General features: G+C 31.5%; 1 protein-coding gene across 1 annotated transcript; it reads left to right on the plus strand.

Annotated features, from left to right (window-relative positions):
• The first annotated feature begins 1,728 nt into the window (after positions 1-1,728).
• On the plus strand, positions 1,729-11,754 carry LOC132717736 (uncharacterized). The gene is made up of 3 exons (XM_060701290.1): positions 1,729-3,430; positions 3,853-3,859; positions 11,637-11,754. The coding sequence occupies exons 1-3, from the start codon at positions 1,729-1,731 to the stop codon at positions 11,752-11,754; spliced, it is 1,827 nt and encodes a 608-aa protein (XP_060557273.1).
• The last annotated feature ends 3,667 nt before the right edge of the window (positions 11,755-15,421 follow it).

Genomic DNA, 15,421 nt, shown 5'->3' on the forward strand with positions numbered 1-15,421 from the left:
ATGATGTATCATAAAACAGATACAGCAACTTAACTCAGACCAACCACCTACACCAGTCTTTCCGTTAAAGAAAGGCTGTCCACAACAGAGCATAACAGAAGTAGCATTGTCACAGCTAACAATCAAAAGACATGTTTTAAAAATGTCCAAAGTTTTGATAACTTACCTTTAAAGTGAATGCATCTAAAAAAAATAGGTCTGTAATACAATGAATAATTACGTTAATAGTATTTAGCATTAGATAATTATAAAAACAAACCACGAAATAATTATACATGTAATATGTTGGAAGGTGTCAGATACATGGTCCGATATTACATATATTTATACAGCAGATAATGAAGTGTTCTAGAACAAAATACTATTATTTATAAGATAAATTGGTAATTCAAAATCACTTAGAACAATATATCTACATTTCTTTAAACAAACATTATAAGAATATCCAAATGATAATTCCTATCGTGTTTTATTATCAATTTTTTGGAATACTAATGGAAAATGTGCATGGTAGACCTATTTTCTAAAATCTGATCTCTTAATGAATTTAGATATTTTAAGGTACATCAGTTTTAAGCAAAAATTTTGTCTAATTTCAAAATAATTAAATCATATAATCCTCAATAATGATAATCTTAACAAAAACGTCTAAACAATTTAAAGATATACTATGCATATCTTTGGGTAAAATACGCCTATTGCAGAAATTAATTGAAACAAAGAAAGTCTAATTTTGATAAGAGAATGCGCAAATTATGTTTGGGAAGCTGCATTTCCCTATTACTGGTCAATTTAATTTGGTCCAATCTTAATGATATTAGTTATTCACACTGTCTTTACCTATACTTAACACATGTTCTCTGTCTGAACACATAAGATGTTTATTTTACATTTTAAAGGAGACTTAACGAGTCAATAATTATTATATCCAAATATCAGATGTGAGCATAATTTATCTTTAAACTTTGATAAAAACACATATAAAGTACATGTATAATATTTTGGGAAAAAGGGGTTAACATACTTATTAACTAATACATACACTGCCATCTCGTTTTGATGTATGCAAACTAATATAAGGATTTTGATTGAGTGAGTTTGACCTTGACCTTAAACCAAGGAAGCACAAACCTATGTTCTGTACATCGTGTCAGTACTATCAATATTTCTGCAAAATAGTTTTAATTTCCTTCCAGCGGTTCAAAAGATACAGAGCTGACACGAAATATTTTAAATTTATACATAATGACTAATTATGATCTGACTATAGCCAACCCTGCTTTCTGCACATTGTCTCTTTATGTATTATATTTATGCTTAGTAGTTTCCATTTCCTTTGGTTAAAAATGTACAGAGCGGTCAATAATCTCCTAACAGACGGCCGGACGAATGGACTGCCATTTGCATTATATTACATGCCGAATTTTTTTCGAGCGTATAATAAATAGATTGCATTTATGAAATTTAGTGCATATTTAAACTTTAAACAATGTGTATAAGTATCAAATTAAAGCTTAACAAAGAATTAAGTCATGCATATATGATAGATACGATTACTGCTTTATTCTCTTCATCTGTTAACTACCAACCTTGAGGCATTGAGCCATTGATATAAAATGGTCCATAGAATTCAAATGTTCTAAATTAAATAACTTTGAAAGAAGAATATCTACGGATAATGTTATTTGTGACTATGAACGTTGTTATGAAATTTAAACATTATCTGAAATGGCTACTAATTTCAGTGCATCACTAACACAAGCTTCTGATGAAGCTAATGAGATGTATTGTGAGGAATGTGAGAGACATGGTGACGGTCATGTTACAGCTGTAGCTTTCTGTGTAGATTGTGTGGAATATAAATGTGCAACCTGCCAAAAGTATCACAGGAGACAATTCCAAAATCACAAACTCCAAGATAGTGACCATATGCCGCAGGATTTTTATTTCGAGAAATGTTCTGCCCATCCTAACCAGCTGATTAAGTTTTACTGCTCTGACTGTATCAAAGAAGCCTGCAAGGAATGCAAGGATAATGAGCATGTAAACTGTAGTGATATAAACCATTTACCAACCCTTGCTTCAGACATACAAAAAAGTGAGGAATTTAAAGGTCTAAGAAAATATATAGATAAATTAAAAGAGGATATAAAATACACCAACACGCTGGTAAAAGCAAAATGTGAAGTGATTGACAAACAAGAGGAACAGGCAACTGAAGCATGTAAGGAATATAAAGACAAACTATTAGCAGCTTACACACTTCAACATCAAAATCTCATTGACAATTTTGATAAGAAATTAAATGAGACAGTTGTTAAGTTAGAAAAAGAAAGAAAAGACCTAATTCAGGAATTATCTGAAAAGGAGAAAAAGTTTGAAGAAAATATTAAAAAAGCTGAAACTGATATAATAGAAGAGGTTGTTAGCACAAACACAAACTTTAAGTCACTCAAGTTAGAGCATTTGAATTTGGTTGAAAACTTGAAAGCTCTTACTGTTGAACTAAAACATGCTCAGAATTTAGGTCAAAACTGCAAACTTTTAATCAAATTAAAGTCTGCAAAACAACTATGCGAAAATCTTCACAAATCAATTGAACAAATGTATCATGTCAATATACAGCGCTACAAATTCAAAATATCCGACTTTCAACCAGCAAAACAATCTTCAGAGAATAGGACAGCGTATTTCTCATTTGAAAAAGTATCTGTAGAAAGGAGGATTGTCTTTGACTTTGATATCAAATCTCTCTCTAATGATATTAATTCTTTACTTGTTTTATCTGAAGGTACATTAATATTCTCAGATTGTGCAAAATGCAGCCTGGTCATATGCACTTTTGTAAAGTCAAACAGAAAATATATGAATGACATCAAATTTGAGACAAAACCATGGGATATCACGAAAGTGTCAGATTATGAAGCTGCAGTTACATTTCCAGATGAAAGACATATTAAACTGATAAAATTTTCTGAAGATATGAAAGTTTTAAATACTTCTGAGATACCAGGACATGCTTCTTGCTTTGGTATAGCTTACAGTAATAACCATCTCGTTGTTTCATATTTGTTTCCAAGTAGTGTTAAGATTTTAAGCTTGTCAGGTGAAATAATGAAAGCATTTGACAAAGATGATAATGGTAAGGATCTGTTTTCATGTCCTTATTACTTGACTGTTAGTCCTGACAATACGATGATTTATGTTTCTGACAGCTCCACTGAAACCGTCACCTGTTTGAACTTTAATGGTAAGGTATATTTCATCTATAAAGATGATCACTTGAAAAGTCCGAATCAACTTGTTGTGGATGAATATGGATCAGTGTATGTGTGTGGTTATAAATCAAACAATATCCACCACTTATCAAGTGACCTAACCAAGGTGAAGATCCTGATTGACGGAAGACATGGAATAGCTGGACATATAGGTACATGTATTGCTTATTGTCCGAATGCCAAGAGCTTTTTTGTGGGAATGAATAAATGTAATGTAATAAAGGTCTTCAAAGTGCTTCTGGAATAAACAATAACAAATGTTACACTTAGACTCATCAACAGTCATCTGTTTTACTGTCTCTAATTGTGGTCTTGTAAAAAATTTTTTAACCTAATCACTACACACAAGTTTGACTTGATTTGGCACACGGAAAACTTTGGAAAAACATTTTCAGCAGAAGTACTTTATTAATGCACATTGTCAATTCAATATGCAAGTTCGTCATGTGAAAATCAACGATGCACAAGATTTACATTTTTGAAAGGCTAGCAAAATCAGCTTGCAGAGTAAATGTACACATATACATTGGTTGGTGATGAATTATAAACATACAGCTGTTTTTTGTATTACCAGTTTCAGGGTAGTGGCCATAAACAATAATTTGACAAAAGACTAAAAAAATTCAGTTTTAACAATATTGCATTCTACAACTTGTCCTTTCTGTTTAATGTTGTTTTCTGTCACGTATCTTTTGTCGAAATATAATGCACCTTTCAGTTGCATGCAATATATATAAAGAAATATGATATCAATATATGCAGTGAAAAATAAATTATGTCTTTCAAGATTTTTAGGAGATATATTATTTTTGCCTTCACAGTCCGTCTGTCTGTCCGTCATACTCCTTGCGGGATTTCGACCAAACTCAAATGAGTGATCAGTACTACATGTAGTCCTTGTTGTGCATATCTTTGGCACGTTCCGCTTTGCTTCACAAAATGGCTACCAGAGTTAAAAATGGAAAATCTTTGTCCAGCTTTTACAGGTCAAACTGGAGCTGTATAACTGGCCAAATTTATTTGGACATGAACCACTCTCGGTGGTGAGCTAGCTTTTCACCGACAGGGTTTGTGTGCCTTAAAATATTACACTTGCATTTGTAGAATAAAAGGTGTAATCCGGACAAAACATTAAAAAAGGGCCATGATGGCCCTTATAACGGTCTCCAGCATATAATACTCTTAATGACAAGGAACAAGTTATATTGTAAACTATAAGCGTAAGCAGATATAAAATCTAAATCTTAAACTGTTATCATAAAGTGCATATTTGTATCTGAAATACAGGTTGATTTTGCTAAGGGAAAAATAGTAACTAAAGGAGTCACTGGTTGTTTTAAAAAATAGTAGTTTCGGTTGTTATAAAAAATAGTAGTTTCATTGGAAGTCTATGCTAAGAAATTCAGTGGGAGATTCACACGTTGCTTAGAAAAGTTAATGTTTGTTATGGAAGCCACTGGTTGCTATGGAAATTTATAGTTTGCTATAAAAGTCAACGGCTGATATGAAGTCAATGATTGCTACAATCCGTAACCAAATACGAAGTCATTTCTGGTGACATTTCACACAGCCAATTGCAATCATCGGCGAGCTTTCATAATTTTGAAAGTGATGTGGTTTCTAATTTTAACCCTGAGAAAACCAATACTGAGTAATGTTCACGGTTTCGAGAACAAACATGGCGTTGTCTACATAGCGAACAGGTAAACTTGCAAAACAATCTTGCCCATTTAAAATTGACTCTATTTTTTCAAGTTAATTTGTTAAAAATTACTTCATACTTTTTTTTCTAACAAAAATCAAGAATTTGTTTAGCTTCCATAGATTGCGGTATTTTGATGCTTCTTCTAATGCTATGTAAAACCGGTTTGATTGCATGGCTAAAAACAGCTTTCTCGGGAAATCCGAATTATAATAAAGGCCGTCATCTGATCTGCATAAAAGAAATAAGTAGATCTGAACTTCAGTCAGATTGGTGTTTGCTATAGAAGAAATAGCAAGCAATTGCTATGGAAAGTCAATTGCTGTATTAGAAGTCACTGGTTGCTATGAAAAGTCAATGGCTGCTATGAAGTCAATGATTGCTATAGAAACCAATGGTTGTTAATGAAAGCAAACAGTTGCAACGGAAAGTCAAGTGTTGCTTTAGAAGTCAGTGATTACCATGGAAAGTCACTGGTTGCTATGAGAAGTCACTTATAAGGAAAATCTATTTTTCCACGGGTGGGGCCGAAATTAAGGTTAATTTTCAGTCAGAACATGTGATAATGCATTTTAAGTTTTCAGTTTACCTGATTTTATCCTTAATCCGATTGATGACCAAAAAGAAAATGTTTAAGTAACATTAATGTACATGTATTAACATAATTTTTCAATATATTGAGAAATGAAGATGCGTAGTCTGTAGTGAAGTAACACACTTTTTATCATTCGTTTCCTCGTAACACAGGTAAATGCACGTCACACTATTTGTCACTTCACAAATTCAAGAAACATAGATGAGATTGGCATATGTATCTAAATTACGAATTTCTTAAAACGTCCCGGATGAATGATATTGTAAACTAGCTGGAACTTACTGCCTTGCCAATCCACTTAATCAAAGGAGGTATACAGTACGATATATAGATATTTATTCCGGTTAAAACACACATAAACATTATACAAACACATTTTTACATAAAAGTTATCAAAACAAAATTTTCATAAAATATGTCGGAAGTTTGTCAAACATATCTATCACAGTAGGCTCATTAATTAATAGATGACAATTATAAAGAACAAAATCTAAAAAATAACATTTAAGATGAGACCAAATTTATCACTCTTTCCCTTGACTAGATATTAATTTACCAATTATTGATAATGTGACTGTGTAATAGTGAAAGCATGTTAAAGTAATGTGTAATAACCGCGGATTGCCCACGAAGACCGAAGGCTTATTTCCAATGGGAGCCTTGGATATATAATTACTAGAATATACAATGTAAACAAACAACAAACCAAAAAAAACCGGAAGATGTAATATAAATAAAAATATTTATGTTGATTTAAATATTTTCTTTTACTTTACTAACAGGAAAACAATTAAAATGAAGATCAATATCTTGTCATACAAGTGAAATAAATTATGAGTTTCTAAATGTTCTAGTAAATGGGCTTTTGTAATCTCCTATCTTATTGATTTTTTAATGCCTGTTGGCAAAAGAATTCTAATCATCAAGTGCTTTTTGACAAAAAGTTACATTATCTTTCCCATAACATCTTGGGACCCTAAAATTGTACTGATTCACCAGAGTTGAATAAGAATGAATGTCTCTAACAGGTACAAATTTTTCTTTCATATATGAAGGGCACTGGTCATTAGCAATTTTAAAAACATGATTAGACGTAATTGCTTATTTCTGTTTTCTACATTTAATTAAGACATATTAGCAAGACTTACATTATTGACACTATCTCTAGGTCCCTTGCCTTATATAAATCTAACAATTTTATTTTGACAAATTTGAAGCTTACTTTTAAAGCACTTGTTCAGACTCGGGTACCAAGAAGAACATGCATAATCGAGGTGACACTGTATCAGTGCTGATCATAAATATTTTCTAGTCTTTAAATATAAAACAACTGCTTGTCTATACAAAAAATTATGATGTGAATACAGTGGTGTTTCTAAAATCTTTGATACACTGTTTAAAATGCTTACAGGTCTATAATTTCCTATTTCAAGATTACTGTTCTTTTTATATAAAGGTTTTACCCTAGCTACTTTCATGTCATCAGGGACAAATTTTCTGAAATAGACATATGTATAGTAAAAGTAATTGGTACTTTCAAAAGGAAGCTGCATCTTTTAAAAATCTGGCAGGAATTTCATCTAACCCAGTACTCTTTGATGAGTTTAAATTCTTAAGCTCTTTATAAACAAATGTCTCGGACACATGTTTCAAGTACATTTGACTGTTCTTAATATTTCTGTCATTATAAAAATCTAACAAAGCTTGTGAGTCAATGTCAAACAATTTGTTAGCACAAGGTAACTTATGCACCAGCTTAGAAGCAACAGCTGTAAAGAAGCCATTGAAATGATTAGCATTTTAAAAGGATTATGACAGTTTTCACTATCAATTTCTAAAACAATAGTTTCTTTCCCTATAGTTTTGGATTTATACCCTAATTGTTTTCAATGTTCCATATGCCTTTTGGATTATTTCTATTTTCAGCAATTTGATCAGAAAAATAAGAAGATTTAGCGTGTTTAACTTAACTTTGATCAACATTTCTAAATTTACAATAACAAGAAAAATCTTCATGGCAACCATATTTTCTAAACTTGTATAATAATGATCTCTTGTTTTGATGTGGTCTAAAATCTCTGATGACATCCAAGGTTCAGTTCTTTAACATGAGCAATGGCATTCAACACTGACATAACAAGAAAAATATTACATACATTCGTATGTAATATAGGTACGATTGCATACTACTTTTTGTGAAGACTTTATGTTTGCTGAATTAAAGGTGTAATGTAAAATGAACAAACATGTCATGAGATATTTTATATCTTTAAACATTTTCATGGAATGTAATTAATGTATCACCATATTAAAGTTGCATGCCTTCAGATGAGAAAAATGATTTCAATGATGATTTCAAGGAAATCAAAATATGAAAAGAAAATTCACGGTCAATTGACTGCTTTGAAGGATAATCACAAAATAAAATTACAGGAAATTAAAAACCTTTTTAATACACTTAAGGTAGAATTTCATTGTAAATCATAGTCAAAGATTTAAGATATGATTATTTATTCATATTAACATCATTATTGGTTATATATTGATAAAAAAGACCCGAAAGACACAGTTTGTAAATATTTATTACAATAAAATATGAAAAAGGTATACGCGCCGAGGTTAGCTATAATTAAAATTCCCGCGCTAAGTCGCGGTGGTGCTTGGGATAATCACTTGATACTGTAAAGGGCAGCCATTTTGCGATACGAATCCTCGGACAGTTTATCCTGCCGAAAAGATATGAAAAAATACTTGCAATTCAAAGTTTGCTGGCTACATAAAGATTATCGATTTACTCTTTGCACACTTTTTCTCTGCCCGAGTATAATAATATTGACGTGTTTTCATTGGTTTAAACCATCACGTTACCAATACACATGTAGGTGTGAACTAATTTCGTATTCATTAAAATTATTCCGTTAATAGACATATAACAATCTTATTTACAAATGAATTGATAAAACAACAATCCCAGAAGCATTTAAGATAATAACAATCATTGGAAAAAAATAAATGCATATAAATCTTAAATTTGTGTGTGACAACTCAACCCCCTAAACAAAATATAATAGACTCAACCAAAACAAGCGCCTGCTTCTTCACCTAACTATGTAGTTGCATGACCATGATTAGCAATTTAGCAAACCAAATCTAAGAGATAAACCTATTGTAAAAATAATACTATGACCACAGCAGATTTCGTACAGAAAATATCTTTAAAAGCTACCCATGAACTGTTAACATTATCAGAATAAAAACATTTATTCCAGTATGCTTGACCTTATTTTTCAATAAACTAATCTTTACTATAATATTTTACACATCTAACTTTAAAGAAATAATGTTTTGAGAAACTTTGTTTGCTGATTTTCCTGGTACAAAAGTCAAAAATATGTCACTAAGACCAATAGAAATAACACCATATTGACTTAGCCTATCTTTTTTTATTGGTAATGATATGATCAATTATACTTCTGCTTGATAAAGAAATTCTAGTGACCTCAGTAATGATCTGTTGTAGATCAAATTCTTTAAAATGCTAGTGTTGGAGTTAAAAATGAACTATACTTTTGGTAATAACAAATGTTAAAATCTGCAACAATGTAACATTCACAATCTGATCTAAGTCTATATAAAACATTTTCAAATTGATTGTTTTGGTTGTCTATATATAGTACTTAAAAAGTATTGGTTTGGTTTTAGTAAAAGAAGTTCAATAAAAATTATTCCAACATTGAAAACATTAAATACATTTAGGTCAGGTCTAGCAGTAAAAGCAATATCATTCCTCACATAGCAACACACTCCTCCTCCATGTCTGTCTCTATCATATCTTATAACTGTATAATTGTCAATATTAATTTCGAAGTGGCCATTTCGTTCCAAATTGTGTAATACGTAATACACGGGGAATATTTTTTTTATTATTTGAAACGCGCAGTTGTTTCGATTAAAAAGTTGTCTAATGGTACTTTAAACCTTGAACAGAAAGTGACATTTTAGTCCCAGTTTAAACAGAGGACATTTTTATTTCCGTTTGGATCATTGAATTAGCTAGTCCCGCATATTTTGTTTAATATCAAACCACGTTTTATGTACTTACCGCTTAAAGTCATGCCAAAATACTGTTTTCCGGGTGACATAACTTGAAAACACGTTTATTAAATATAAGGTTAAATTCTTATGCTTGTATACGAAGTTTCATTTGTCAGGATCGAATGCATCACTCAGTGTCTTTCAAATACAAACGACTCTGAATTAATGCGTTAATGCAGAAATGTTCAAGTTAATTAATTACATCGCATTGGTTATTTATCAAAACAAAGTATTCTTACTTTGTGGTGGTTAATCAGATTATATTAAATGGTTAGTGATGCTGTGAAATACTGTTAAAATCTATTCTTTCGTCATTGCTATTTGTCCTATCCAGAATGCGCATGTGCAAAATTCTTCTTCCGTTTGTATGGAAATAATTGTATTGTAAAAATGTCTGTATAATATATAAATATACTGACTAGCTATGCAATGAAGTTAAATGAAGATTCAGGCATTTCGTTTAAACGGTCAGATTTTTCCCCTCTATTCATTGAATATCCATCCATGTACTCTTAGATTTTTTTCTACTAAAACATCAACCTTAAATGGTTTTGATAGGGCCGCCATTAAAAATATAAAATATAAAGTACAAACATGAAACATTCTTACCTATTTTAAAATGATTCATGAACTATTACTGATCACATTTTTATTATAAACTTAAAAATATAAGGTTGATTGAAGTTGACCTTTATAATTTTTTTCAGCAGTTAGTTTATTAGTTTACCTAGGCAAAACTTTTTTATTGGTCGATTATGTCTTTGGCGGTACACATTTTTGTCGTTTTCACCTCTATAGTTTTAGGTCATTCTGTATTTGGTCACATATTGAGATTCTAATTTACCCAAGTTGAACCATCCTTCCCTATTTCTGTGTTAATTTATGTATGTCTAATTGTACACAACCGTATTCATATAGGTTATTACGTTATATTACCTTATTAATGTTTGAATATTTGCTGGATGATGAATATGACTTCTGTAATATTTGTGCTAGGATATTGATAGATAAAACTATTTTGATTGTGTTTGTTGATGATACAAATTGTCTCATTTGTATATGATAAAAGAATATTTGTATATGAATGTGATACATGTGATCTCAAGTTTACCTATAGATTATGTTCTATCAAGATCTAAATTTCTTTTGTATTTTCTTTTAAATGAAATTTATAATTTATATAACCAGAATAAATTAATAATAAGAGTTTTAGTTTAGATGATTTTACTTTGTATGTTTTATGTATGCACTATTGTATGTTTGTGATATACTAAATTCAATAAAATCTAACGTCGAATCAAGGTCATAAATATTTTAAAGAAATCAGTATATAAACGCATAAATCAAATTTAAATGTAATGTGATAGTGTTAATGTGATATGCAGTAATACGATAACTAAAAATGTTCAATATAAATGTTTAAAGGTTGAAAGATTTTAAAACTTTAACAATTTAACATGTCTATTATAATGAGTATTTTTTTATTATAAAGATGAACCGATATGTGATATACAGAAAGAACGCAGATTAAAACTTTACCAATTTGATAAAAGTTTATCTATCCATCACATGGCAAAAATATATATTCTTTGGTCCCCCATATCAAACAAATTAATAATACACGAGTAGCAACAAATGGTTTTTTTTGTCCCCTTAGGAAAGCCATCCAATATATAAGCTCTTTACCACCCGACTTCGATAAAATGATATTTGTACGCTTAATTCAAATGTTTACTTAGTACTTAAACAAGACAGTTCTATTTAACTAAATTGAATTACTTTAAAATTCGTTTTTTCGAAAAGCACAATACTTTATTCATCCTTGTTTAAGAATAACTATTACCGAAAATGACATTTATAGCATTAAAATATTGCTATATTATCTTAAAAAAACAAATATTAAAGCAAACCAACGTTTGTTAAAGGATACATTTGAATAACTGGCTGAAATGGCTACTTATTTCAGTGCATCACTAACGCAAGCTTCTGATGAAGCTAATGAGATGTATTGTGAGGAATGTGAGAGACATGGTGACGGTCATGTTACAGCTGTAGCTTTCTGTGTAGATTTGTGTGGAATATAAATGTGCAACCTGCCAAAAGTTATTCACAGGAGACAATTCCAAAATCACAAACTCCAAGATAGTGACCATATGCCGCAGGATTTTTATTTCGAGAAATGTTCTGCCCATCCTAACCAGCTGATTAAGTTTACTGCTCTGACTGTATCAAAGAAGCCTGCAAGGAATGCAAGGATAATGAGCAAGTATAACTGTAGTGATATAAACCATTTACCAACCCTTGCTTCAGACATACAAAAAAGTGAGGAATTTAAAAATCTAAGAAAAGATATGGATCATTTACTTGAGGATATAAAATATTCAGAAAAGCTACTGAAAGCTAAGAGTGAAGTAATTGACAAACAAGAAGAAAGGGCCACGGAAAAATTTAAGGAACATACAGAGAATCTGATATCATCCTACAAACAACAACATAAAGATCTCATTGAAAACTTTGAAAAGAAAATGGATGAAACCATTGCTACGTTGAAGACAGAAAAAGAAGAATTAGTTCAAGAATTATCTGGAAAAAAGGAGAAGTTTGATGAAAGGATACGAAAAGCTTGGATGGATATAAAAGAAGAGGCTGTAAACATAAACACAAACTTTAAGTCACTAAAGTCAGAGCATATGAATTTGGTTGAAAATTTTAAGACTTTTTCTGATGAAATAGAACAGGTTCAGAGAGTTGGTCAAAACTGCAGGCTTTTGATTAAATCAAAATCTGCAAAACAACTTTTAGAAAGCCTTCATCAATTCTATTAGGCAAATACACCATACTTTCATACAGCGCTACCAAATCATGACATCCGACATAAAACCAATAAATGCAAATCTCTAGAGAACAAGACAACGTTTTTTCTCACTTGAGAAAAAAAGTTACATGCAATCAGCTATCGAACAGAAGAACTTGCATTTAATTTGATAATCGACCTCTCACTCCCCTGAAGATATAAAGTTTTTACTTTGTTTTATCTGAAAATAAAACTACTTTGTATCAAATTCGAAAAAGGTGTTTAGCCTAAGTCATATAATTCACTAGGTGGGAAAGTTCAGACACCAAAAACGTATGAATTTGAAAAAAATTCATAAAACAAACACCATGTGGATTAACAAAAGTTTTCTGATTATAAAGTTTGCTTGTAACGTTTTTCCCGAGGAAAGAAAAATCAAACTGATAAACAGTTTCTGAGGAATATAACAGTTTTAGATACCACTGAGATTTATCAGGAAGTGACGTTTTTATGGGTATTCTTTTACGAAGTAATAATCAACTAATTGTTTCAATTTGTTTCCAGGAAGGTAGTGTTAAGATTTTAAGTATGTTTTTCAAGGTGTGTAATAGAGAACACATTGATAAAGATAAGTTCTGGCCAAGAATCTATTACCAGCCCCTTTGCACTTAACTTGTTTAGTCCGACAGTCTGAAGATATATGTTGCTGACAGCACAAGGACATACTGTGACCTTTTTGAACTTGATGGTCAGGTAAAGGCAATCTACAAAGATGATTATCAGCTGAAAGGCCCTGCCCCAACTTACCTCCGTTGATGGTATGGATCCGTATTGGTTTGTGGTTCCTCGGTGAGTCAAACGAATATATCCATCAAATTAATTTCATATGACCTTCACCAAATTTTGTGAAGATACTGTAGATTGATAAATCAAGAATATAATAAACCAGGTTACTATTTGCATACTGTGAGAATAACACGAGATTGCTTGTGGGAATGAATGGACATAAAATCAAGGTTTTCAATGTCTTACTTGAATAAAACAACTACACCTGTAGCACAGACACTAGTAAAAAATCAGACATTATACTTCCTAATATGGAGGTTGGATTAATCATTGCACATGTATATCTTTAAAAAAATCATGTACTTGGTATTATTTGTGGTAATTTAAGTTATTTCTACACATACACATAATCAATTCAACGTGCTTGGTTGTTTAAAATTCATTAAAAAAAGTACATTTTTATTATAAGAAAATAAATTTATTTGCCTTTTTATAAAATAATATTTTTTTTATGTTCCTGAAATCTTTTCTTTGTTAGCCAAAAAATGTCATAAAATTTGAAATAAATTAGTGCACTTAAGCAGCTGTTTTATCTCGTGTACAAGCTTACTGCTTAGTGGTAAAGGGAAAACTAAAATTAAACTATAATGTAAACAATAGAAAAAAATCAATTTGAATCGAACAGACATATGTTAATCCATTGGCACAAGACAAAAGGCACAAGACAAAAAGTGAAGGAGGTCCACAAGGCAATGTTACATGCTAAATATTTTACATATTTGCATTGATTTAAATTTAGAAACATTTGCAGATGAGTTATTATTTATTACGGCGGTTGTCATAGAACTTTCAATGTGACGTGATATTGCCATTCCATAAAAATCGGCTAATGGTCCTCAAGTATAAAAGAATGTTTGTGCCTACTGGAACCACCCAAATAGAAAAAAAGTAAAAAAAAAACAACAAAAAAAACAACAACTAAAATTACCAGAAACACAGCGATAATGTCGTTAGTCTATATAAATCAAGTTACCTTCGGGGTAAGGCCAATTCTGAGAACTGAGAAATCGTAAAAATTATCATAAACAAGACCAACAAGGAAAGGCAGCGTTCAACGAACGCAACTCCCACACGACCCAGCAACAAGAACCAGTGGCAAGGAGCCCAGAAGGAACTAAACCAAAAAACAGGACATTTGGCGCATGGGAAGCCCGGCTCAGGCTTATCATCTTTAAAAAGATACATAAAGAAAAGTTTTAAAGTAACCCCAACAAGGAAATCAAAATCCAAAGGGGAAAAAAAGTAAATGATTTTATTATTTTGCTCACTAAGTAATAGGGCAAAGGGGGAAAGGGGGTAGGAAAATTTTTTGGGGGAGGGGGGGGGGGGGCGAAATAAAGGGAAAAAAAACTAAGGGGGGGAAAAGGGGAAAAATATTACCGTAGACGAGTAAACAAAAAAGGATCACAAAGAAAAAGGGGTCACCAAAAGGAGTATGAAACAACAAAACATTACAAATGGGGGAAACCCAGAAAAGCCCCCGCGTTGGAGCGGTCCCGCAGATAAGTACTACTTTGGGGTTGTTTTTAAACCCGGGTTTGATGGGGGCAATAAACCCCACATTAAAAACCCCCTTTTGCCCGTTTAAAGAAGGGCAGGTTTTTAAAAAAAAAAATAATCCCCCCAAAGTTTTACATCGGTTTTCATAACAAAGTAACCTTTTTACAAAAAAAATTTTTTAAATTTTCCCAAAAGATACACACGGACACGAAAATTTTTAATTTCATACACAATGACTTAGTGACATTGAACTCAGTATGGCCAAAACCTGCACTCTGAAACATCGTCTCATTGTGGTTAACATTTCTGCCAACAAGTTTCAATTTTTCCAGATTCAGAGCGGACACGACATTGCTAACAGACGGGCGGACTGTCAAATGCAGAATTTTTTTCGGGTGTATAAAGCCCGAGATGCACAGAGTAAATAGTGTTCTTCATCCACAAGCTAGATTTTGCACTTTTGATAAATTGCAGGATTGAGATTTTTTCGGATGGCTGGAATGACAGACAGACGGACGATCGCAAAAAATTAAATGAGAAAAATTTCGTTAAGTTTACTTTGGTTTTCGACTTTTCCGACAGACGATAATTAAACAAGATCATTCACCTGA

The sequence above is a fragment of the Ruditapes philippinarum genome, unplaced genomic scaffold, assembly GCF_026571515.1.
Source record: "Ruditapes philippinarum isolate M1 unplaced genomic scaffold, ASM2657151v2 ctg2682_1_1_1_1, whole genome shotgun sequence".
NCBI lineage: Eukaryota > Metazoa > Mollusca > Bivalvia > Venerida > Veneridae > Ruditapes > Ruditapes philippinarum.